Source organism: Pipistrellus hanaki, assembly GCF_964339955.1.
Source record: "Pipistrellus hanaki genome assembly, chromosome: 2".
In the NCBI taxonomy this organism is placed as follows: Eukaryota; Metazoa; Chordata; class Mammalia; order Chiroptera; family Vespertilionidae; genus Pipistrellus; species Pipistrellus hanaki.
This window is the reverse complement of record NC_140504.1, coordinates 174,189,208-174,213,746: the sequence shown is the minus strand read 5'-3', so window position 1 is coordinate 174,213,746 and position 24,539 is coordinate 174,189,208. Positions and strand designations below refer to the sequence as shown.

At 42.2% G+C, this 24,539-nt stretch overlaps 1 protein-coding gene across 3 annotated transcripts in view; it reads left to right on the top strand.

Moving 5' to 3' along the window:
* ZSWIM5 (zinc finger SWIM-type containing 5) overlaps positions 1–24,339 on the top strand; it is a 93,048-nt gene extending 68,709 nt beyond the window's left edge. For 2 of the 3 annotated variants that reach the window (XM_084874492.1, XM_084874490.1), the window contains exons 6-14: positions 1,610–1,786; positions 6,505–6,651; positions 7,160–7,297; positions 8,711–8,971; positions 9,178–9,313; positions 10,813–10,970; positions 20,113–20,276; positions 20,730–20,811; positions 21,505–24,339. In XM_084874492.1, the coding sequence (XP_084730618.1) occupies positions 1,610–1,786; positions 6,505–6,651; positions 7,160–7,297; positions 8,711–8,971; positions 9,178–9,313; positions 10,813–10,970; positions 20,113–20,276; positions 20,730–20,811; positions 21,505–22,367 (2,126 nt within the window). In that variant the 3' untranslated portion in view covers positions 22,368–24,339. The remainder of the gene's footprint in view (positions 1–1,609; positions 1,787–6,504; positions 6,652–7,159; positions 7,298–8,710; positions 8,972–9,177; positions 9,314–10,812; positions 10,971–20,112; positions 20,277–20,729; positions 20,812–21,504) is intronic. The other variant, XM_084874491.1, reaches the window with a different exon arrangement.
* The last annotated feature ends 200 nt before the right edge of the window (positions 24,340–24,539 follow it).

Below are 24,539 nucleotides of genomic sequence, written 5' to 3'. Positions count from 1 at the left end.
CCAAAGTCATTTTCACTCAGGCCTGCAAGGCCCTCATTATCTAGCTCCCTGGTATCTCTCTGATCTCATCTCCTATGATGTCCCTGCTTGCTCATTCCATTCCAAGTACACTGGCCTCTTTGTAGCCCTTAAACACTCCTCAGGATCTCAACACTTGCTTTTCCTTTTGCCTGGAATGCTCTTCCCTTAGTTGTGTCTTGTCTTCAGTTCCTTCAAGTCTCTGTTCGAATGTTACCTTATTCTATAATATATAAAACAATTACCCTCACCTAACACCAGCTTGCCTTTCTCTCTAACTCCACTCTCATTTTTTTCTACAGCATTTATAACCATCTGATATATATTTATTTAACTATCTCTCCCCATTTGAATGTAAAGGTTGCTTAGTACCTGGAACAGAATCTTCCGTGTAATAAGGACTCATAATTTAATGAATTACAGAACGTATTGGGAGCCTGATCCCCAGTGTGGGATGAGTAAACCCACAGTGGATTCTCACTTCAGCAAGAGAGGGGCTTGGACTGCAGCCACTAGAGGAGTCATTGTACTTCTACTGAGGAACAACATGGAGAAGTAGTTCCAGTAAATACTGTCAGTGTTATTCTCATTTAATTCTCCGAGCCCATACTCTGTAGAATATATCAAATTCTGAAGAGATGATCAGACTCCAACGACTTTAGTTTAGTGGATGAAAATGTTCATTTATTTCATGCTCAGTCTGAATCTTTTGACTTTTCTTCCCTATATTTTTGCTCAGGCTCAGTAGATGCACACCTCATTTGGGCATTTCTGGAAACATCGGTACAGTGTTCAGTTCTTTATCCCAAAATAGTTTCAACCACCCTTAATTTGGCATAGAGTCAGTTAAATAATCTTTTACACCCTTTTATATTTTTTTAAATGTCATTTCCATGACTCCTCCTCTATCTGCAGTTTATAACCATATAACATCCCTTTGGTCTTCATACACACCACTCTTAAGAAATGAGCCTAATTTGCTTGCTGTTTTGGTTTCCTTGCACCTTTTTTCTGGAAGGGAGATGCCATGGTAAAACTCTAATGAGAAAACAAGACTGTTGTTAGTATCAGTTTTTCTTATTGGAGAACAAGGCTGTAAGCCTGCAGTTATCAGTGTGATAAAGACACCAGAATACACAGGGCTTTAACTCTTTTTTTCAGCTTTTAATATGAATTTCATGGAAGTCCTCAGTCTGATAAGGGTCATGTTGTAAATGAGACAGGATATAGATTGACCAGAAAGATTACCTCCCTACTTCTCTCTTCCTCTGACTTCTGTTTGTATCCTCATAATTAAGCAGCTGAACACCATTGTTCCTTCTCTCTTTCATGTGGCTCTGGGTCCTAGGAGAAATTAGTTTTCTGTAAGAAGTAGAAAGGCAGCCATAGACCTTTGTGGAAAGTATCTTTCCATAGAGGGCACAGACACACTAAAAGCTATCCAATAAACAGGTAACACAACAAACACCCAGACAGATGGCAGAGTGGCTGCTCTCACTAACCACATGCCCACCCTCCCACCCTGAAAAACACAAGAGTTAGAGCTTCAGATAATCCATCATTAAACTGCTGCATGAATTTCTTTTGCCAGACTCCTTATCCAGACCAAGACGAACAGTGTTTACTAGAGCCATCGAGGGACGTGAATTGCATTGGCAAGACAGCCACCTACAGCGAATAATTAGCAGCGATATATATATAGCTCCTGCCTGCCAGCGGGAAAGTGAGAGGCTACTCTTTAATTCCCAAGGCCAGCCACTGTGGCTTGGTAAGTGTATCTCTCTTCTGGAGTCCAATCTCACTTCTTGGCCTGAATGTGTCATTTGCATCGGTACCAGCAACACAACTATAGTTGGGATGATTTTCATGCATATCTTTTGGGGCCTTCATTCAGGCCTCAGTATTTATGTGAATATACTAAGCATTTGGTATATGTACTCAGCTGAGGTACAGTAACCTCAAATAGAGGAATTTATATTCTGTATCCTAAATTTTGGGAGGGGAAAGGCTTTAATAAATCTCAAAGAGTACTACTAAAACTAGTAGATATCAGTTCATAGGCTCCCTTAGTCAACAGTTACTGAAATTATGTTTTGCTAAAAAGGCACTACATTTGAAACTTAAATTATCCTGTGCTAGTAGCTAGGGCACAATCTTCATTTGTCACCAAGCTTATTCCTTTCCACCTTTCCTTCATAATAACAGAATAAAGCTGTTCCTTTGTCACTTTAAATCATCTTCTGGCCTTTTATCATTCTATTCTTGACTTTATTACAGATGCCCGTTACAAAAGAGAAATTGTTTTAAAATAGATTTATTTTCTGAGTCTTACACTAATGATTTACATTTTTATTATCTGTTCCCAGTTCCCTACCTCTATCCCTCAGCCCATTATCTTTGTCTTTCTCGAGATCTTGCTGAATCTGGGTATGACCCTGTCTTTCACTTTAAAGCCTTGGCCAAACTCACTGTGGGTCATTAGCTGAAGTTCCCTCTGATTATCTTTCCTCTTCTCTGATTCAACACTTCTACATAAAACTAACAAGCTTGTGGAAAAAAAAAGAATTACCTCATTAATAAACAAAGATGCAAATCAAAACAACATTGAATTACCATTTTTGGATTGTCAACTGGTCAAGGATTTTAAAAATAAAGATTATTGGTTTTTGGTTGAAAGAGGTTGCATGGAGATAGGTACTCTCATATTACTGGTAGGTGTGTAAATGTTAAAGCCTTTCTAAAGGGTATTTTAGCAATACTTATCAAAAGCCTTTAAAACACATTCATAGCCTTTGATCTAGGAATTCTGCATCTAGGAATTTATCCTGAGCTATAATTACCTAAAAATATGCATAAAATTAGAGGGTCTGTTAGAGCATGGTTAAAAATAATGTACAGATGAGAAAATTAGAAACAATCTAATATCCAACAATAGGGAATTGATTGACTCAGTGGATAGTACATATTCAGTGGAGTGATATGTAATCACTTTTAGTGTTATAAAAGTACATTTAATGACATGGAAAAATATTTACATTGTGTGTAGTGGAAAAACCCAGTTATAAGACAATAATTACATCACCCCATTGTAATTAAAATTGAATAGAAAAATCTGGATATATACATGAAAGTAGAAACAATGCTTATCTCTAATGTTTATTTTATATTTTGCTTATCTATGTTTTTTAATTTTTTGCAATTATTTTTATAAATTGTAATGTTTAAAAGAAATCACAAAATAAGCCATAAATCTCATTATGATCATTTGCCCATTAACAAGCCTTTGCTAGTCCTCCATTATCCCTAAAGTAAATCCAAACTCCTTAGTATGGCATTAAAACTCCTTACCGAAGAAGGTTCTAAAAAAAAGAAACCAAGATGGCAGCGTAAGTGAGCAACTGGTCTGCCGCTCCCACAACAATTTAAAAATTAAAACTAGCCGAAACCGGTTTGGCTCAGTGGTAGAGCGTCGGTCTGCGGACTGAAAGGTCCCAGGTTCGATTCTGGTCAGGGGCATGTACATTGGTTGCGGGCACATACCCAGTAGGGGGTGTGCAAAAGGCAGCTGGTTGATGTTTCTCTCTCATCGACATTTCTCTCTCTCTATCTCTCTCCCTTCCTCTCTGTAAAAAATCAATAAAATATATATTTTTTTAAAATTAAAACTAATATAAAGGACATCTATCATCCAAAACCACGGGAAGGTTGGCTGAAAGAGAAAGGAGTGCAAGCGCTGAAAAGCTGAGGAGCCTAGGTACAGAGGCATGCGAATCGGGCTGGTGGCAGAGGCACGCGAATCGGGCTGGTGGCAGGCAACTGGGCGCACAGCTTTTCTTTTCAACCCGAAAGGAAACAAGCTCCCTATCACTTTGAAATCAAGTGTCTGGGGTCACGTGGGGGACTCAGACACCTACGGGGAGAAGCTGGTCTGTCGGCCATTGGTCCAAAGTGAGGGCGACTCTGGCAAAGGTGCACGCAGCAATCATTGGGGGGGGGGGGGGGGGGGGCGGGGGACATGGGACAGCCTTTGCTGTTAGCCAGGCCCCAACCTAGTGCTGTCCTGAGACCCCGCCCCACCCTGAGGCCCCGCCAGATTCTACAGACCCGCCCAGGCACCACACAGCTGCTTTTGCATATAAATGGCTGATATTGTGGCAGCTTAACGAAATAAACTGCAGCTCCAGCAACAAAGCTCCAGCAACAAAACCGACAAGTCCCAAGCAAATGAACTGTACCTCATTGGTGATCCAGAAGCCAGTGTTCCTAGTGGTCAGTTTCAACCCCTCATACCCCATAAGTGACACATTCAGGAGACGGACTCAGTGAGCACCAAAGCCCCTGAAACAAACCGTGTCTCCAGCACAGCAGTTCTTCCTTTATAGACAGAGCGGGTCCTCACAGACAACTGGCCTGGAGATCAATTCCTCCCAGTGTACCAATAGCAATCAAGGCTTAATTACACCAAGACTTTGCACTCAGCCCACAAAGGGATATACCAAAAGCGACCACCCCAGGTGATTGGGGAAGCTGATATGTCACCTACCATACAAAGCCACTCCATCAACACAGGGAGGAGACACAGAAACATGTCACGAATGGGAGAGATGGAGGAAAGTAAACTACTGGACAACACAGAGTTCAGAATCACATTTATAAGATTACTCAAGAATCTTCTAAAAACCTTTGAGAAACTTGATGAGACCTCTAAGAAGCTTGGTGAGACCTTCAAGGACCTTAAAGAGAATACCAAAAAAATGGAAAAGGACCAGTCAGAAATTAAGCATACAATCTCTGAAATAAAGAATATACAGGAATTCAAATATAGATCAACATACCCCAAGAATCAAACCAAAGATCTGGAATATAAGAGAGGCAGAAAAAAAGAAGAATCCAAAAGTGTGAGGATAATGTAAGGAGCCTCCGGGATGGCTTAAAGTGTATCAATATCCGGATTTTGGGGGTGCCAGAGGAGTGTGAGCAGGATATTGAAGGCTTAATGGAAGAAATAATGACAGAAAACTTTCCCTACCTGGTAAAAGAAATAGACTTACAAGTTCAGGAAGCATACAGAACCCCAAACAAGAGGAATCCAAGGAGGGACACACCAAGAAACATCATAATTAAAATGCCAAGGGCAAAAGACAAAGAGAATCTTACAAGCAGCAAGAGAAAAACAGCTAGTTACCTACAAGGGAGTACCCATATGACTGTCAGCTGATATCTCAACAGAAACTATGCAGGCCAGAAGGGAGTGGCAAGAAATATTCAAAATGATGAACAACAAGAACCTACAACCAAGATTACTCTACCCAGCAAAGCTATCATTTCAGAATTGAAAAGAGCTTCACAGACAAGAAAAAGTTAAAGGAGTCCATCAACACCAAACCAGAATTACATGAAATGCTGAAGGGTATTCTTTAAGGAGAGGAAGAAGAAGAAGAAAGTAAAGGTAAAAATTATGAACAACAAAAAGACATTAAAATACATACCTACCAACAAGCAAACCTGAAAATCAAGTGAATAAAAAATCTGAAGAACAAAATGGACTGGTGAATATAATAGAATCAGGGACATAGAAAGGGATTGGACTAACAATTCTCAGGGGGTGAGGGAAGAGATTGGACAAGAATCTTACACCTATGGATGAAGACAGGGGCGGGGGGTAAGGGCATGGGGTGGAGTTGAGGATCAGGTGGAGGGGAGCTATGGGGGAAGAGGAGGGAAAGAGGAACACCTGTAATAATCTGAACAATTTATTATAAATAAATAAATAAATAAATACTCTTTACCTTCCAGATTCTACCTTCCCAGGCTATCTCTAGCTATATAGCCTAACTCTACACAGAACCATTTGTCATACTGTGAAGATCCTATATAGAATACTTTTCATTTTATTTATATGCCTTTATAATGTTCCCTTTGCCAGGAATGCCTTTTCCTATTTGTCTACTATCTATTTTAAATCTTGTCCTACAAAATGCAGCTCAAATATTATTTTCTATCTGTATATATTTCTATCATGTCTTTTATTTTTAACTGTCTTATAATGATCTATTTATGAAACATTTTTTAGCTCTTTGAGGGAAGTGGCTATTTCTTATTCATCTTTGTACTTTCATTTGGCAAATAATAGGTTCTCAGGAAATGTAGGATTAATAAATGAATGAGGCCTCTCCCTTTAGTCAGTTAGTTGCTACCACCACTGGATTCCCATAATACATATTCACAAAGAGGTACAATATCTTATTATCCTAGTTGTGTGTCCCTTTCTACACTATAGCTTGAGACGTCAGGGTAGCTCTTAATGGTAATGCCTGTGGCTTATTCAACTTTATATCCTTAAAAGATAACACATAGTTCCTGGTACACAGTAGATATCAGGTTGAATTTGAGGAACTGAACAGAACACAAACTCCTTTTCTCAAGCATGAATTTATCTAATTTGAACTTTTAATCCAACCAAAATATTTTCTTCTCATCTGGTAGAACATGTGCCTACAGCCTGTGCTCGGGTGGATGCCCTGCATTCCCATGGTTATCCAAAAGAGGCCCTCAGACTCACAGTGGCCATTATCAATACTTTGAGGTTGCAGCAGCAACGGCAGCTGGAAATCTACAAGCATCAGAAGAAAGGTACAGTGATTAGGAGCCATTCTAACTCTAAGCCTATTAGGAGCCATCCTAATTCCTTAGGCTAAGGCTGAAGAGGATCCTCAGCAGCTACAAGTTGTAAGGTCTTAATGTTTATGAAGTTTCATAGTTTGGCAGAGGCTGGGGATTCCAGATCATGCTACATGCTATGTGGAATGTCTCTTTGTAAAATGGGAATAATAATGCCAGCATGCCTCCCTCAGAAGGCAGTTGGAAGGCCCACTAAGATCTGACATAAGACCCTTTTAAAACTGTAAAGCTGTATCTACATATGTGAGCTGCCAACAGGGAGCCTACATGGAGACCATAAGTCTTTGCAGCTGGCTGATAAGCTTGTGACCTGTCCCATCAACCCAAGGCAAGACAATGAGGGAAGCTTTCTCTGAGTCTCAGGGCCAAGTTCTGAAAGAAAGTGGAGAGGAGGCCCAGGCAGGGACAGAGAGCAGTGTATCTCTATCGTTCTCTAAAACTCTGATCTGCTTGTTTCCAGAACTGTTGCAGAGAGGAACCACAGCCATCACAAACCTGGAAGGCTGGGTGGGCCACCCGCTGGATCCCATTGGCTGCCTATTCCTTACTTTAACTGAGGCCTGCCGCCTGAGTGATGATAGCTATCTGGAAGTGTCAGGTATGGGGGTCAGCATGAGGCAAGCTGAATTGTCCTGGGTAGCCCTCTTCATCCTGCCAGATGTGTTCTACCCTTCCTGTAGCCTTTTTTCTCTCTTATCCAAACAGCACCTTCCCTGAGAGGTTTCCTTAGGCTTCCTCTCTTTTCCACCTTCCTTTTGTACCTTGTGGACTAGCCTTGTCCTTCTCTCACATTTTACCTTGCCACCTTCCTTTGCTCTCTCACTTCCCATGAATATCTAAAGAGTGTGATCCAAGGGAAATAGGAGAGAGAGAGAGAGATTTCAGTAGTCAAAGGCCAAGTCCTCAGAGCAGTCTGGAAGTGGGAAAGAACTCCCATCAAGAATGTGTCCCTTGCAATTGTATAATATTCTCCTGTTTCTTTGAACTTTCTTCCTAATGATGTTGATTTTATACCAGTTTTACAAATAAAAAATAGAAGAGATGTTATTCAGTAGTCTCAAAGTAGTAAGGACTAGAGACAAAATTGATTTTGCTCTCATTTATGCCGTCACTATATTGTATACATGCATCTATTAAGTATTTAACACACTGCATTACAATTTGTTTACAAGTGAGTATCCCTTACTAGGCTGTCAGCTTCCTGAAAGCAGAAATTATGGCTGACTTATGATCCCAGCACTTAGTGTAAGACCTCCCATTTAATAGTCGTTCATAAATAGTTACCAGGTAAATGAAAGAGGAAAGGAAAGAAACCAAACTCTAACTTTTAAACCTGTTCTTTTTTTTTTCTGAAACTTTGAATCTAAGGGTGGAATATATAAAGTAATAATAACATAGGAATTGTAAGTGTTATAAAAGTAATAGTTTAGCTGGATGGATTTGGATTTCTCTGGAGAGATACAAGGGGTGGCCCCAATCTAAGCTGGGGCTGCCCTTATCTTCCTTCTCGTCCCTTAAAAGGGAGTCATCATCTTTGGTCTGTTTCATCTGCATCACACTTTGGTCTGTTTCATTTGCATCTGCAAAACCTGAGACTGCACTTGGGGTTTATTCACCACTGACATACACTCAGCTCCTTCTATACGCCAGACCCTGGAAATACATAGGGCAATGAGATAAAGTCGCTTTCCTTTAAGATACTCACACTGTAGTGAAAGAGATAGAAAAACAGGTCATTATGGTATTATAATTACTAGCAAAAGATTAGTATAAGATTTTTATATTTCCCCAACTGGCCCAGCCAGTCGTATATTAGGAAGAAGCTAGGAATCTTTGTGGCTCTGTGTAACTTTTTTTTGGTATATTTTTCCTACTGCCATGGGGTTCTGACTCAGCTTCCCTGAGACAGCTGCTGACCCAGCTGTATTCCAAAGTGGGGGGGGGGGGGGGGAGAGGAGCAGATGAATCCACGGGGCCTGACCTAAGGAATCTGGTGACCTGTTGCCCTCAGATATGAATGAAAGCAGACCCCCTGTGTACCAGCATGTACCCATGGCAGCAGGCTGCCCAAACAGCAGTGAGTCTTACCTGTCATTGGCCTTGGAAGTGGCTCTGCTGGGGCTGGGTCAACAGAGGGTGATGCCTGAAGGCCTCTACGCACAGGACAAGATGTGCCGCAATGAGGAGCAGCTCCTGAGTCGACTCCAGGAGCTTCAGCTGGATGATGAACTGGTGCAAACTCTACAGAAACAGTGCCTCTTACTGCTAGAAGGTAAGGAGAGAAGAGGCTATAGTCTTTTACCCGTGACTCTAGGTGCTCCTCTATTATATAGCACAAGTACAGAAACATTTTTGGCATTAAAGTATACTGAAGGTTCCCATGGCTAGCAAACATGTGTGGGGCCCTAGGGTTTAAGTCTAGGCTGGCAAGTAGAAGCATACAGATAAGTAACTGGTTGGCTTATCTTCTTCCTGCAGGAGGCCCCTTCAGTGGTCTGGGAGAAGTCATTCATCGAGAGAGTGTTCCCATGCATACCTTTGCCAAGTATTTGTTCTCAGCTCTCCTGCCTCATGATCCAGACCTGTCCTATAAGTTAGCCTTACGTGCCATGAGGTGGGTAAATGTTTCCTCGCCCAATTGTCTCTGCCAAAGTAGAAGTCTTAGGTGCTCTTTTTCTTTGTTTATCTCACTTTTATCACTTTCCTTTTGTATCTATTCTATTGGACCTGCCACCAAGCCTGCCCTAACATGGCTTAGATATTTTCATATGATCAAGAATTCCTATCTGGGATGTCTTGCTAGTGACCCACTTGGCCCCTGGCTCTACTCTTGGTGGGTCATCTGAGGAATCCCCTGATTTTTTAATAGATGTGGAGCACCCATGGCCTGAGACTTCCAGTTCTGGGGCCATTTAAGCAGCCTGAGAAGGGGTTTGAGCCTTCCCATAGCTCAACTGAGTCATGGTTCCCAGGAATAGGCCACCAGATATACCTAGGGAGGTAGAAATGATTTTTTAAAACTAAACTTGAGAACAATGAGCTATGAGCATCCTTTTCCCAAACTAGAATAGAATCTTTGGTTCAGGCAGGTGGACCTCACAGCTGCAGCAGACCATACAGAATTTTAGTTAGACCATAAGGTTGAGAGAGCGTCTCACCTCAACCAGAAAGAACTGTTGAGGATTCCTTGGCATATATTTCTTATACTTTAAAAAATAATCTTATGTCACAGGCCACAGAGGGGACTGGGAGCCTGACCCTCTAGCACAGTCTCTCCAGCAAATTGTGTTGTCGGTGTGTGGGGGGTGTCCTAGGGCTTGGTGACAGGGTGAGTCTGTTTCTGGGGTGTGTTTTCTGGAAATTCCAGGAGGGGTGGCAGCCTGAGCGGGTGGGGGTGGGCCAGGCCCTTGCCCAGCAGAGTCCCCGTGTGCCCAGGCATGGGGTCTGGCCACCTCCACCCCTCACAGGCCACGCTGCCTTGCACTAGAGCCTTCTAGTCTCAGGAATTCACTTGTTACTTTTACTGTGTATATAAAGCTTCCTGGTTTAATATCCACCGCAAAAATAATAATAATAATAATAATAATAATAATAAAAAAAAAATTAAAATAAAAAAATAATCTTATGGCCCTAGCTGGTTTTGCTCAGTGGATAGAGCATCAGCCTATGAACTGAAACTTCCAAGGTTCAATTCTGGTCAAGGGCACGTACCTTGGTTGCAAGCTCCTCCCTGGCGTGGGCCCTGCAACCAAGGTACATACAGGAGGCAACCAGTTGATGTGTTTCTTTCACATTGATATTTCTGTCTTTCCCTCTCTCTTCCACTCTCTCTAAAAGTCAATGGAAAAATATCCTCGAGTGAGGATTTTTTTAAAAAAATCTTATGGCTTTTGAACTGTCTTTCAGATCCATTCACAGTGACTATTCAACTTGAATTCTACAAGTGTCTAGGCATTCACCTCATATAGAGTATAGGGTAGATTTTTAAATCTTCAAAGTTCTCAGTTAACCCTTTCTTGCTCATTTACTTCACTTCAAAGATAAGCATTTATAAGATGGCTCAAAATGGCAAGGGTCTGGATGATGGCTACTGACTCTTTCTGGTTCTTGTAGGTTACCTGTTCTAGAAAACTCAAATTCTACCGGGGACACTTCCCACCCTCAGCATATGGTGTCTGTGGTGCCCAGCCGTTTTCCTCGTTGGTTTACACTTGGACACTTGGAATCACAGCAGTGTGAACTGGCCTCCACCATGCTGACTGCTGCCAAAGGTAAGCATAGATAGATCATAGGCTTCTGCACCCCCACTATGCCAGCTGGTCATGGCCCTATCAAGGACTTGGGCTGCAGTCTCCTGAAGAAGAGAAGCCATTCATCTTCTTTTGACCTCTTAGAATGAGGGATCCTCATTTTGATTGCTGCGATGAGAGTGAGCACCTGGGTCCAGTCCAAAGTTTTGCCCTACTTATTATTTATAGAATCCTGAGTACATAGAATGAGATCATCTTCAAGGTAACTTCTAAATCTATCCATCCATATGATAAAGGCACTTCACCTTTCCAAACCTCAGGTTCAAAACCTATAAAATGGGGAGAAACCAAGATGGTGGCATAGGTGAGCAACTAATCTGCCGCCTCACACAACAATTTCTTTTTTTTTTTTTTTTATAATATATTTTATTGATTTTTTACAGAGAGGAAGGGAGAGAGATAGAGAGCTAGAAACATTGATGAGAGAGAGACATTAACCAGCTGCCTCCTGCACACCCCTATTGGGGATGTGCCCACAACCAATGTACATGCCCTTGACTGGAATCGAACCTAGGACTTTTCAGTCCACAGGCCGACGCTCTCTCCACTGAGCCAAACTGGTTTTCAAAACTACAACTAAACAACAAAACGTCTACCACCCAAAACCACAGGAAAGTTGGCTGAAAGAGAAAGGAGCACAAGCGCTGAAAAGCCTAGGCACGGAGGCACACAAATTGGGCTGGTGGCGAGCGACTGGGCACACAGCTTTTTTTCAACCAGTAGGGAAACAAGCTCCCAATCACTTTGAAATCCAGTTTCTGGGGTCACATGGGGGGACCCAGACACCTATGGGGAGAAGCTGGTCTGTCAGCCATCGGGTCCGAAAGTGAGGGTGACTCTCTTGCAGAGGTGCGCTCAGCAATCATTGTTTACTGCATTGGAGCTTGGAGACTTGGAAATGCTGAAAGGCAGAGACGGCTCATGGCAGCCATTGCTGTTTGCCACGCCCCAGCCTAGTGACATCCTGAGATCCCGCCCCGCCCTGAGGCCCCACCCCACACATTGTACAAACCTGCCCAGGCTCCACACAGCTGCTTTTGCATAAGCAGCAAAAATACCGAGAAAAGAAAGGAGATCTCAAAAGAAATGGAAAACAAAAGACTAGACATAGAGTTCAAAACCACGGTTATAAGGTTTTTCAAGAATTTCCTAGAAAAGGCCGATAAATGTAATGAGACCCTCGAGAGTATGAAAAAGAAATTAAACCAACTAGAAATTAAACATACACTGACTGAAATAAGAAATATTATACAGAGACCCAACAGCAGACCAGAAGAACGCAAGAATCAAGTCAAAGATTTGGAATACAAAGAGGCAAAAGACACTCTTCTGGAGAAGCAAGAAGAGAAGAGAATCCAGAAAGTTGAAAATAATGTAAGAAGCCTCTGGGACAATTTCAAGCGTACCAACATCAGAATTATAGGAGTGCCAGAAGAAGAGAGAGAGCAAGATACTGAAAACCTATTTGAAGAAATTATGACTGAAAACTTCCCCCACCTGGTAAAAGAAATAGACTTACAAGTCCAGGAAGCCCACAGAACCCCAAACAAAAGGAATCCAAAGAGGACCACACCAAGGCACATCATAATTAAAATTCCAAGAGCAAAAGACAAAGAATATTAAAAGTAGCAAGAGAAAAACAGTTACCTACAAGGGAGCACCCATACGATTGTCAGCTGATTTCTCAACAGAAACTATGTAGACCAGCCGGGAATGGCAAGAAATATTCAAAGTGAGAATAGCAAGAACCTACAACCAAGATTACTCTACCCAGCAAAGATATCACTCAGAATTGAAGGCCAGATAAAGAGCTTAACAAATAAAAAAAAAGCTAAAGGAGTTCACCACCACCAAACCAAAATTATATGAAATGCTGAAAAGTATTCTTGAAGAAGATGATAAAGATAAAAATTATAAACAACAAATACATAACTATCAACAAGTGAATCTAAAAACCAAGGGAATTTAAAAATCTGATGAACAGTATTAACTGGTGAATATAATAGAATCAGAGGTATAGAAAGGGAGTGGACTGATGATTCTCGGGGAAAAGGGGAGTGGGGGGATGCGGGAAGAGACTGAACAAAAATTGTACACCTATGGATGAGGACAGTGGGGGTGGGGTGGGAACCTGGTGGAGGGAGCAAAGGAGGGAAAAAAGAGGAACAATTGTAATAATCTGAACAATAAAGATTTATTTTAAAAGAAACACACACGTAGAACTACATAATCTGATTTGACCTATCTATGTTAAAACAATAGATTCAATTATCTTTTGAACAGAAAGCACTTGGCCAGATGAGTTCACTAGTGAGTTATCAAATATTTAAGGGGAAAATGATACCAATTCTCGCCAAAACCGGTTTGGCTCAGTGGTAGAGCGTCGGTCTGCGGACTGAAAGGTCCCAGGTTCGATTCTGGTCAAGGGTATGTACATTGGTTGCGGGCACATCCCCGGTAGGGGGTGTGCAAGAGGTAGCTGGTCGATGTTTCTCTCTCATCCATGTTTCTAGCTCTCTATCCCTCTCTCCTCCTCTCTGTAAAAAATCAATAAAGCATATTTTTTTAAAAAAATGATACCAATTCTCTACAATCCCTTACAGAAAGAAGCAGAGAGAATATCGGGTCTAGTAATAATTAATGTCGTTTTTAACATTCGTTTAAAATCTTGCTTGGCGTTGACTTGTATTGACATAACCTTCAAACACGTGGTATCTACAGAACGTGTGAAGTGCAATTAACAAGTTTTGCTTGAAAAAGTTTGTGTTTGGTTTCGTTTTTGTTGCAAAACTAGGGCTAAGAAGATGGCGGATGAAGAGCATATTCGGCACTGCATGCTTTACGAGTTCCAATTAGGAAGAAAAGCAAGTGAGGCTGCAAAAAACATCTGTAGTGCTCTTGGTCAAGATGCAGTTAGTGCCAGAAAATGCCAGCGTTGGTTTGAGAAATTTCGCGAGGGAAATTTTTCGTTAGATGACAAGAGTGGTCGAGGCCGTGTGTCCAATTTTGATCAAGAAGCTCTTCAAGCTCTTTTGGTGCAAAATCCTCAAATTACCCAACAAGAGCTTGCGACAACTTTAAATTGTTCACAAAAAACAATTTCCAATCAATTGCATGCACTTGGCAAAGTCCAAAAGTTTGGAAAATGGGTTCCTCATGAGTTGACAGACAACAACCGTAATCAAAGAGTCACAATTTGCAGTTCGCTCCTCTCTCGTCAAAACCGTTTGCCGTTTTTAGAGCAAATTGTTACCGGAGATGAAGAATGGGTGCTGTCTGTTAATTTGAAAAGGCGGCCTCAATGGTTGGACAAAAATGAGGCTCCGCAGCCCACGCCAAAACCTGACTTGCATGCGAAAAAAGTGATGTTGTGTGTTTGGTGGAATTTTAAAGGAATTCTTCATTATGAACTTTTACCATCTAACCAAACCATTACAAGTGCAGTGTATAGTGCCCAATTGGAAAGGTTAGCCCAAGCTTTAAGAGAAAAAGAACCCGTGCTGATTAATCGGAAGGGCGTAATTCTTCACCACGATAACGCACGACCGCATACTGCAAGAATCACTGCTGAAAAACTGCGCCAGTTGGAATGGGAAGTTCTCCCTCAACCTGCATATTCTCCTGATATTGCCCCTTCCGATTACCATTTGTTTCGTTCTTTGCAAAACTTTCTTCTTGGAAAAAAATTTAATAATGAAGAATGCCTCAAAAATGCATTGACCGAATTTTTTGCATCAAAATCACAAGAATTTTACAACAGAGAGATTAAAATGCTTCCTGAGCGTTGGGCACAAGTAGTAGAAAACAACGGCAACTATATTGTTGATTAAATTTTGTTGTATTGTTTAAATAAATTTGATTTAAAAAAGTATTAGAAAACGACATTAATTATTACTAGGCCTAATACTTCAAGTTATCCAGTGAAGCTAGCATTACTTTATAACCAAAATCAGGTAAACATAATACAAGAAAGGAAAACTACAGACCAATATCACTCATAAAGATAAATGCAAAAATCTTCATTAAAATATTAGATAATTGGCCCAGGCTGGTGTAACTCTGTTGGGTGTCATCCAGTGCACCAAAAAGTTGCTGGTTCAATTCCTGGTCAGGGTACATGCCCAGGTTGTGGGCTCGATCCCCAGTAAGAGGCATGCAGGAGGCAGTGAATTGGTGTTCCACTCTCACATCTATGTTTCTCTCTCCTCCTTTCCTTTCTTTAAAAATCAATAAAAGCCGGGACCGGTTTGGCTCAGTGGATAGAGCGTCGGCCTGCGGACTGAAAGGTCCCGGGTTCGATTCCGGGCAAGGGCATGTATCTTGGTTGCGGGCACATCCCCAGTAGGGGGTGTGCAAGAGGCAGCTGATCGATGATTCTCTCTCATCGATGTTTCTAACTCTCTATCCCTCTCTCTTCCTCTCTGTGAAAAATCAATAAAATATATTAAAAAATAAAAATAAAAATCAATAAAAACACTTTTAATTTTAAAATATGTATTAGCTAATTGGATCCAACAAAATATAAAAATAATTATACACCATGACCAAGTGGGATTTATTTTAGGTACAGAATGCTGGTTCAAGCACTTGAAAATAAAAGTAGTTCATCACATTCACAGGCTAAAGATGAATGAGCATATAATTTATATTGGTAGATGCAAGAAAATAATTTGACAAAATCCAATACCTATTCATGTTTAAAAAAAAAACAAAACAAAAAACAAAAAAAAAAACCTCTCAGCAAACTAGATCAGACTGACTCAGCTTTATAAAGAACATCTACATGACCTTGCTGGTTTTGCTCAGTGGTTATAAGAACATCATCCCACAGACCAAAGGGTTGCAGGTTTGATTCTCAGTCAAGGGTACATACCTTGCTTGCAGGTTCGATCCCTGTCCCTGGTCTGGGTGTGAGCTGACCAATAGATGAATATCTTCTGGTGAGGATTAAAAAAGAAAGAACATCTACAATGAACCTGTAGCTACCATCATACTTAATGGAGAAAAACTAGGTGCTTTCCCCTGAAAATCATGTATGAGACAAGAATGTCCTTCTTACCAAACCCATTCAGCATCATACTGGACCTAATGCAATAAGATAAGAAAGGAAATAAAAGCTATACAGATTAGAAAGGAAGAAATAAAACTGTCTTTGCTTGTAAATGACATGATTGTCTATGTAGAAAACCTCAAAGATTCAACAGTAAACTGGACTAAGAAGTGATTATACCAAGGATACAAGGTTAAGATACAAAAGTCTGTTGCTTTCCTGTATGCCAACAATGAACAACTGCGGCTCAATGGTTGAGCATTGACCTGTGATCCAGGAGGTCATGGCTTTATTCCTGGTCAGGGCACAGGCCCGGGTTGTAGGATTGGTCCCTAGTAAGGGGCGTGCAGGAGACAGCAGATCAATAGTTCTCTCTCATCATTGATGTTTCTATTTCTCCCTTTCCCTTTGTCTCTGAAATCAATGGGGGATATATATATAATTTTTTTTTTCTCATTTAAAAAATGCTTTCCCTAACCAGTTTGGCTCAGTGGATAGAGCATTGGCCTGCAGACTCAAGGGTCCCAGGTTCCATCTGGTCAACATTCCCAGTAGGGGGGGGGTGTGCAGGAGGCAGTTGATTGATGTTTCTCTCTCATCGATGTTTCTAACTCTTTATCCCTTTCCCTTCCTCTCTGTAAAAAATCAATAAAATATATATTTTTTAAAATGCTTTAAAAACAACAAAAAAACACACAAGCCCTGGTCTGTGGGCTCAGTTGGTTGAGTGGCATCCCAAGTGTTGAAAGGTCGCTGGTTTGATTCCCAGTTGAGAGGCAACCATCAATGTCTCTCTTTCTCTCTCTCTCTTTTTCCCTCTCTCCCTTTCTCCTTCTAAAATCAATAACATTTTTAAAAAACACACAATACCATTTACATTAGCACCCCCAAATATACATTAGCACCCCCAAATTTACATTAGCACCCCCAAGAATAAATCTAACAAAATATATATGTACAATATTTATATGAGGAAAACTATAAAACTTTGATAAAAGAAATCAAAGAAGATCTAAATAGGTATTTCATATCCATGGAGAGGAAGACTCAATATTATTTTTATGTCAGTTCTTCCCAACTTAATCTATAGATTCAATAAAGTCTCAACCAAAATCCCAGCAAGTTATTTTGTGTATGTTGATAAATTGTTTCTGAAGTTTATATGGAAAAGCATAAAACCTAGAATAGCCAACACAGTATTAAGGAAGAACAAAGTTGGAGAACTAACACTACCCAACTTTAAGACTTTTCTGTAAAGCTATAGTAATCAAGACAGTGTGATATTGGCAAAATATCAGACAAATAAGTAAGTGGGACAGAAGAGAGCTCAGAAATAGATCCACACAAATATAGTCAATTGGCTTTTGACAAAGGGGTAAAGAATAGTCTTTTCAGCCGAAACCGGTTTGGCTCAGTGGATAGAGCGTCAGCCTGCGGACTGAAAGGTCCCGGGTTCGATTCCGGTCAAGGGCATGTACCTGAGTTGCGGGCACATCCCCAGTGGGGAGTGTGCAAGAGGCAGCTGATCAATGATTCTCTCTCATCGATGTTTCTAACTCTCTATCCCTCTCTCTTCCTCTCTGTAAAAAATCAATAAAATATATTATATAAAAAAAAAAGAATAGTCTTTTTAACAATTGGTACTGGAAAAACTGGGCATCTATATGCAAAAAAAAAAAAAAAAAATGAATACAGACATTGAACTTACATCTTCCATAAAAATTAACTCAGAATGGATCATAAAATAAAACAAAATGCAAAACTATAAAACTTACAGAAGATAACATAGAAAATTTAGGTGACCTTGAGTTTGATAACTTTTTAGATACAGTATACCAAAAACACAACCCATGAAAGAAAAGTAATTGTGCTCCGAGGTATTTACCAAAAGGACTTGGAAATCTATGTCTATACAAAAACTTGCACACAATGTTTACAGCAGTTTTATTTGTAATTGCCAAAGACTAGAAGCAAGCAAGATGTCCTTCAAAAAGTGAATGGATAAACTGATACATCCATACAATGGAATATTATCTATATATATATATATAAAAAAAAGGCTAATATGCAAAGTGTCCCCTTGGGAGTTTGACCAGGAGACTGGGAGTTTGATTGCTCACTATGACATGTGCTGACCAATGGGGCGGCGCAGAATGAAGGAAGGCCCCAGCTGGCAGCCAGAAGGCACTGATCAGTCCTGATGTTGGCCAGGCCTAGGGACCCTTCCCATGCACGAATTCGTGCACCAGGCCTCTAGTTTACCAATAAAAGGAAATGATTTATCAAGCTACAAAAAGGTGTGGAAGGAAGTCAGTATGAAAATGTTACATACTATAATTCTAAGCTCATGGCATTTTGGCACAACTATAGAGACAGTAAAAAGATAAGTAGTCACAGAAAGAATGAGGTGAAATGAATAGGTAGGTGTAGCATAGGAGATTTTTAGAGCAATGAATCTATTCTGTATGATACAGTAATGGAGGATCCATGAAACTATGCATTTGTCAAAAACCATAGACCTGTACAACCACAATGGACCCTAATGTAAACTATCCACTTTAGTTACTAACGTAAGAATAAAATTGAGCATATAGACAGTTACCATATACTAGTACCCCATTTTCCCACTTGCAGTTTCCCCTATTATTAACATTTTACATGCTCAATTTTATTAATTTTAAAAATTGTGTGTGTTTTTTTTCCGAAACCGGTTTGGCTCCATGGATAGAGCATCAGTCTGCGGACTGAAAGGTCCCAGGTTCGATCCAGTCAAGGGCATGTACAATACATTGGTGCGGGCACATCCACAGTAGGGGGTGTGCAGGAGGCAACTGGTTGATGATTCTCTCTCATCGATGTTTTTAGCTCAATATCCTCTCCCTTCCTCTCTGTAAAAAAATCAATAATATATATTTTTTAAATTGTTTTTAGAGCTGACAGAAGCAAAAAGGTAATCTCTCCCATAATCCTGACACCCAAAGATAACTACCACTAAGACAGTCATATAAATATTCTATTCAGCCGAAGCCAGTTTGGCTCTGTGGGTGGAGTGTTGGCCTATGGACTGAAGGGTCCCGGATTCGATTCCGGTCGGGGGGCATGTACCTTGGTGGCGGGCACATCCCCAGTGTGGGCTGTGCAGGAGGCAGCTGGTCGATGATTCTCTCTCATCGATGTTTCTAGCTCTCTATCCCTCTCTCTTCCTCTCTGTAAAAATTCAATAAAATATATTTAAAAATAAATAAATATTCTATTCATTTTCTATTCATATGTATGTACACACATACACTATACACACACTGCTACTTATCTTTTTTTTTTAATAAAAGTTGAATAGAATATTACCTATTCGCAAATTGTTTCTAATTCCCACAACAACCCTAAAAGGTTATTGTTTTTATTTTATAGATGAAGTAACTGAGCTGATAAGTGGCTGAACTAGGTTCAGTTTCCAATGTATTTTATTCCAAAGCCTATATATTTTTACCACTATCCCTCTTTGTAAAACATAACACCTACTTTTTGTTCCATCTTTATTTAACACTTTACCCCTTTATAAGATGTACCAGTCCTGCGTACACCGTACTGCCTTCATGCAGTGAATTTCACTTCTGATGGTGTACATGTCCTTCCTGTGGAGTATTCCTTAACTCTGTGCCCTCGTACTGAATAGGAAGTGGTAGCCCAGCTTCTTTTTGCTCCAGGGAGGCAAACAATATCATTTTTAGCAATAATATTTCTGTCTTCTGTATAAGCAGCTCTCAAAATTCGTGTTTTTATGAAAATTATTTTTGAGACCTAAAGAGCCTGAGGGAAAGGAGGGCGAGGGGTAGAGGCAGATGAAAGGGTAAAGAGAAGTGAATACATGTAGGTGCCTCGGGAAGAAAGCAGCCTCCAGTGTTGGGTTCAGTGGAGACAGAGCTTGATTGTCCAGAAGGGGTGGTACCATTCAGTGAATTGATAGCAGCCAGTTCAACCAGTACCTGCTGTGATCAGTGGCCATTCGGGGAAACTAAAGAAAACCCTATCCTCGATCCTTCTCTCGGTACCTAGGAGACACTCTGAGGCTCCGAACAATCCTGGAAGCAATACAGAAGCACATCCATTCTTCCTCCCTCATCTTCAAACTGGCCCAAGATGCATTCAAGATTGCTACTCCCACAGACAGTAGTACTGACAGCACCCTACTCAACGTGGCCCTGGAGCTGGGGTTACAGGTATGGAGGAGTGGGCCTTCCCAGCGTTAGTCTTCTGGCCCAGGGACAAGTAGCAGAAGATAAAATCTTAGGGGAACTGGACATAGGCCAAATCTGGTTCTTTCTGTGTCCCCTGAACACAACTTGTAGCCTCGGCACAAGGTAAGAAGTCTATAAATCGGGCTCTGTTTTGAAGTTAAGTCCAGAAACAACATAGCTTTAGGCTCCCCAGGGTCCAGGTCCTCTTCCCACCCACTCACACTCCTCCAAGTCAAGCAAAGTGTGTAAATAAGCACTTTATTTATTAAAGGTCATCAGTGAAGCCTTTTGGGGGCTGAAATTCAACAAGCCTCTATGTATTGTTGTGCTTCAAACAGTTTGAAGCACAAATAAATACTTGTTGCGTGAAGAAATGGCAAATAGGGAGAGAAATTTCATATACTTAACTCACTAGAAATGTCTCTTTTTGCCCAGGTGATGAGAATGACCTTATCAACCCTTAACTGGAGGCGCCGGGAGATGGTGCGGTGGTTGGTGACCTGTGCTACAGAAGTGGGTGAGTCTTCCACCTCCCTCTACCCCCAGGGTAAAGGAGTTCCTGGGCCCTACTCTTGGGGCAGGACAACAAGTCATTAGAGCTCTCATATTCCTATTACTGATGACCTAAGAAAGGATGGGGCCACTGGTAGAGGTGGCCTCTGCTCAGCCAGCCCCAGCTGACCCAGGTTCTGCCTCTCTGCTTGGACTCTATCCTGATGTCAGCAGTATTTTGTCCCTCTGATCAGAGACATCTGAGAGAATGAATTGTCAAAGGCCACTATTAAGTGCACCCTTGTGAGATAGTTGACCCAGTGGTTTGGTCCCAGTTCCTATCCATACTTCTGAAAAATCCCAAACAACTTGGAAGCTTAGGACCCATCTAGAGCCCAAAGCCCCAGTATAAGACTCTTCCCTGAGAAGCCCCACTTCAGCTAGAACCCCCAGGCAGATCTGGGGCTCTGCTGCTCCATCCTTGTGATGAGACCTTCAGTCCTCTGACCAGGGGAAGGAAGGAATGGAAAGAGACCCTAAACAGGGTCTGGCCCTCCGGGATGCTCCCCTTGCCCTGGTTTGCCTCAGATCATCTCAGGGCTGCTGAGGAGAAGGGAAAACTCATCTCTGCAGGCAAATTCTGACCCCAAATGGCAATCTGGGCAGACATGGATTGGGACCCCGATGGCCACAGCTGAGCTCAGGCTCTTCCTGACAGGTGTGCGGGCCCTGGTGAGCATCTTGCAGAGCTGGTACACACTCTTCACCCCCACCGAGGCTACTAGCATCGTGGCTGCCACAGCCGTATCCCACACCACTATCCTGCGCCTCAGTCTTGACTATCCACAGCGGGAGGAGCTGGCTAGCTGTGCTCGCACACTGGCCCTGCAGTGTGCTATGAAGGATCCACAGGGCTGTGCCCTATCGGCCCTTACACTCTGTGAGAAAGACCACATCGCCTTTGAGGCAGCCTACCAGATCGCCATTGATGCTGCCGCTGGTGGCATGACCCATTCTCAGCTGTTCACCATCGCCCGCTACATGGAGCTCCGTGGCTACCCGCTACGTGCCTTCAAGCTGGCCTCACTGGCCATGAGCCATCTCAACTTAGCCTACAACCAGGACACCCATCCGGCCATCAATGATGTGCTCTGGGCCTGTGCCCTCAGCCACTCTCTGGGCAAGAACGAGCTGGCGGCCCTCATTCCCCTGGTGGTGAAGAGCGTGCACTGTGCCACGGTGCTCTCGGACATCCTGCGGCGCTGCACCGTGACTGCGCCTGGCCTGGCCGGCATCCCCGGTCGCCGCAGCTCTGGAAAGCTCATGTCCACTGACAAAGCTCCGCTGCGCCAGCTGCTGGATGCCACCATCAATGCCTACATCAACACCACACACTCACGCCTGACACACATCAGCCCTCGTCACTATGGAGAGTTTATTGAGTTTCTGAGCAAGGCTCGGGAGACCTTCCTGCTGCCACAGGATGGCCACCTGCAGTTTGCCCAATTCATCGACAACCTCAAACAGATCTACAAAGGCAAGAAGAAGCTGATGCTGCTGGTGCGAGAGCGCTTTGGCTGAGAAAGCAGACAGCCCACTGCTGGGACAGCCTGGGCTACCATCAGGTCAGTCCGAGGACACTGAGACATGTGTCCACCCTGAGAGGACCCTAAGCACCTGTGGCTGAACCTAAGGACCACAGGGCTAAGCATGGGGAGAGTCCAACTCTAGCCTGAACCTGCCTTGGCAAGGTTCTCAGGATAGCCCACTGTTCCTGGAGGAGCTGGGCCCTGCAGGTTGATCAGAAACTCTACAACATGCCACCTCACGCCCCTGTATCCTGCGTGTGTCCTGGGCATTGGCCCTCGCCCTTGGCAAACACAGAACACTGTTCCATCTCAGGGATTGCTTAACCAGAGAAACAGAAGCATGTATGGTACTGTAAATATTATAGTATATGTGTTGCCAATTACATTGTAAAGTTGTAACTATTTATAATTCTGGTTCTAATTTCATGGGTACTTGAAATAACTGTGGATGGGAAGATAGACTTGTTTTCTGAGGAGACTCACACCATTTCTCAGGTTTCTGTTGCAGAGTATATACTGTTGGCAGTGGAAGAGTGCAAGTGGCAGGGAGAAAAATGGCCAGTTAGAATAAATCCCAAGTCTTGTCTATGCAGAAACTGCAGCCTACAGAAGGGGTAGCTGTAGCCGCATGGTGAGTAAGGGGCTGGGCCAGCACTGAACTTAGATTTGCTGCATGAAGCCATGAGGACACTGAAGCTCCTGCTCTTGCTCACACACCTTCTAGGAGCCTGCTGAGCTCCTGAGAAACAGGATCAGGGAGCAGGTGGAGGTCTGGGAGGCCACTGAGTTCATACTGTTCATCTACTCTGGTCACCATTGTTAGTGTCTGGTTTCATCTCTCATTGTGTGTGTGTGTGTGTGTCTGTATGGCTAAGTACATATGCCTGTATGCATAGATATGTCTGTGCATGCCTGTATGTGCACATATGTGTATCTGTGCGAATACATGTCTGTGTGCTGGACTATGGGTTTCTGTGTGAGGGTATACACATTTGTGAACATGTAGGAATACTTATCTGTGTGTGTGTGTGTTCATGTTGATACATGCTTAGTATGTATCTGGGCACACAGTTCATGTGTATAAACATGTTTGTGTGTAGGCTTGCTCTCCATTAATGCATCTTTACGTGTGTAATTGTGTATATTTCAACATGTAGGTATGTATGTGAATTTATATTTGAGCATCTGCATGAATGTGGCTCTTCTTTTTTTGCCAGATGTCTTCCCAATTCCTCTTAGTCTCTCTCACCAGCCAAACATGTTCCCCATCTCTGTGCCTCCTTTATTCTCTCACCAAACAAGCTTCTAACCACTAGTCTATCTTAAGAGTGGCTTCTTCAGCTCCAGTTCTCTTCTCACCCTGTACTTGCTTTCTTCCTCTGCCTCTCTACCTCAAGCTTCCTCTGCCTGCTTTGGTCAGTCCCAATTGGTTACTGATTTGGAGGCTGGGGCTGGAATGCACTTGGCCTTTCCCTTTCTGACTAGTTTGTAGTCCTAGTGGGCAACTCCTATGTTAGCCCTGGCTGACCTCCACAATGTATGACATTCCTGCTACCTTCCTGCCCCTATGCTCAGCCTAGAATTAGGAGGTAGCAAGGGCATTCAGAAGAGTCATTTGGATGCCAGTGTCTTGGTGTTTACTGTTTTGTTTTAGTTCCTGAGTAAGGGATGGGGTGTGATAGGAAGGGTGGTATAGCTAGAGTGTGAACTAAGGACCTGTCTGCTCTATTTTCCTTTGACAAACTGTTTGTTTCCCCCCCTCCACACTAACCAGTAAGTTGTATTTGCTATTTGTGGCTAATGAAGTCTTACTGTTCAGCCATGGGCCCTACAGCCTCTCAGCCCATCAGGTTGGTTTAAAAAAAGCCACTCCCATTTCTGTATCACGATTGCATTTTTTAGCAAGTATGTGAACTCAGTGCTTTTCTATAAATAAATCATAGATCAGAGAAAAGATTTTTGTAAAATCATAAACTGTGTTTTCTCAATAAATGGGGCTCTTCTCTCTCTCTGCATTGCCCTGGCTGGGACAGGGAGCTGGTTGGCCTATAGTACAGTGGGTTTCTAGCGGTATAAGATGTGGAGGACAAACGAATTGCCTGCCACACCAGACCCTACTCCAGAGCTCACAAATAGCTTAGAGCCTTGTCCCAGGAAATAGGTA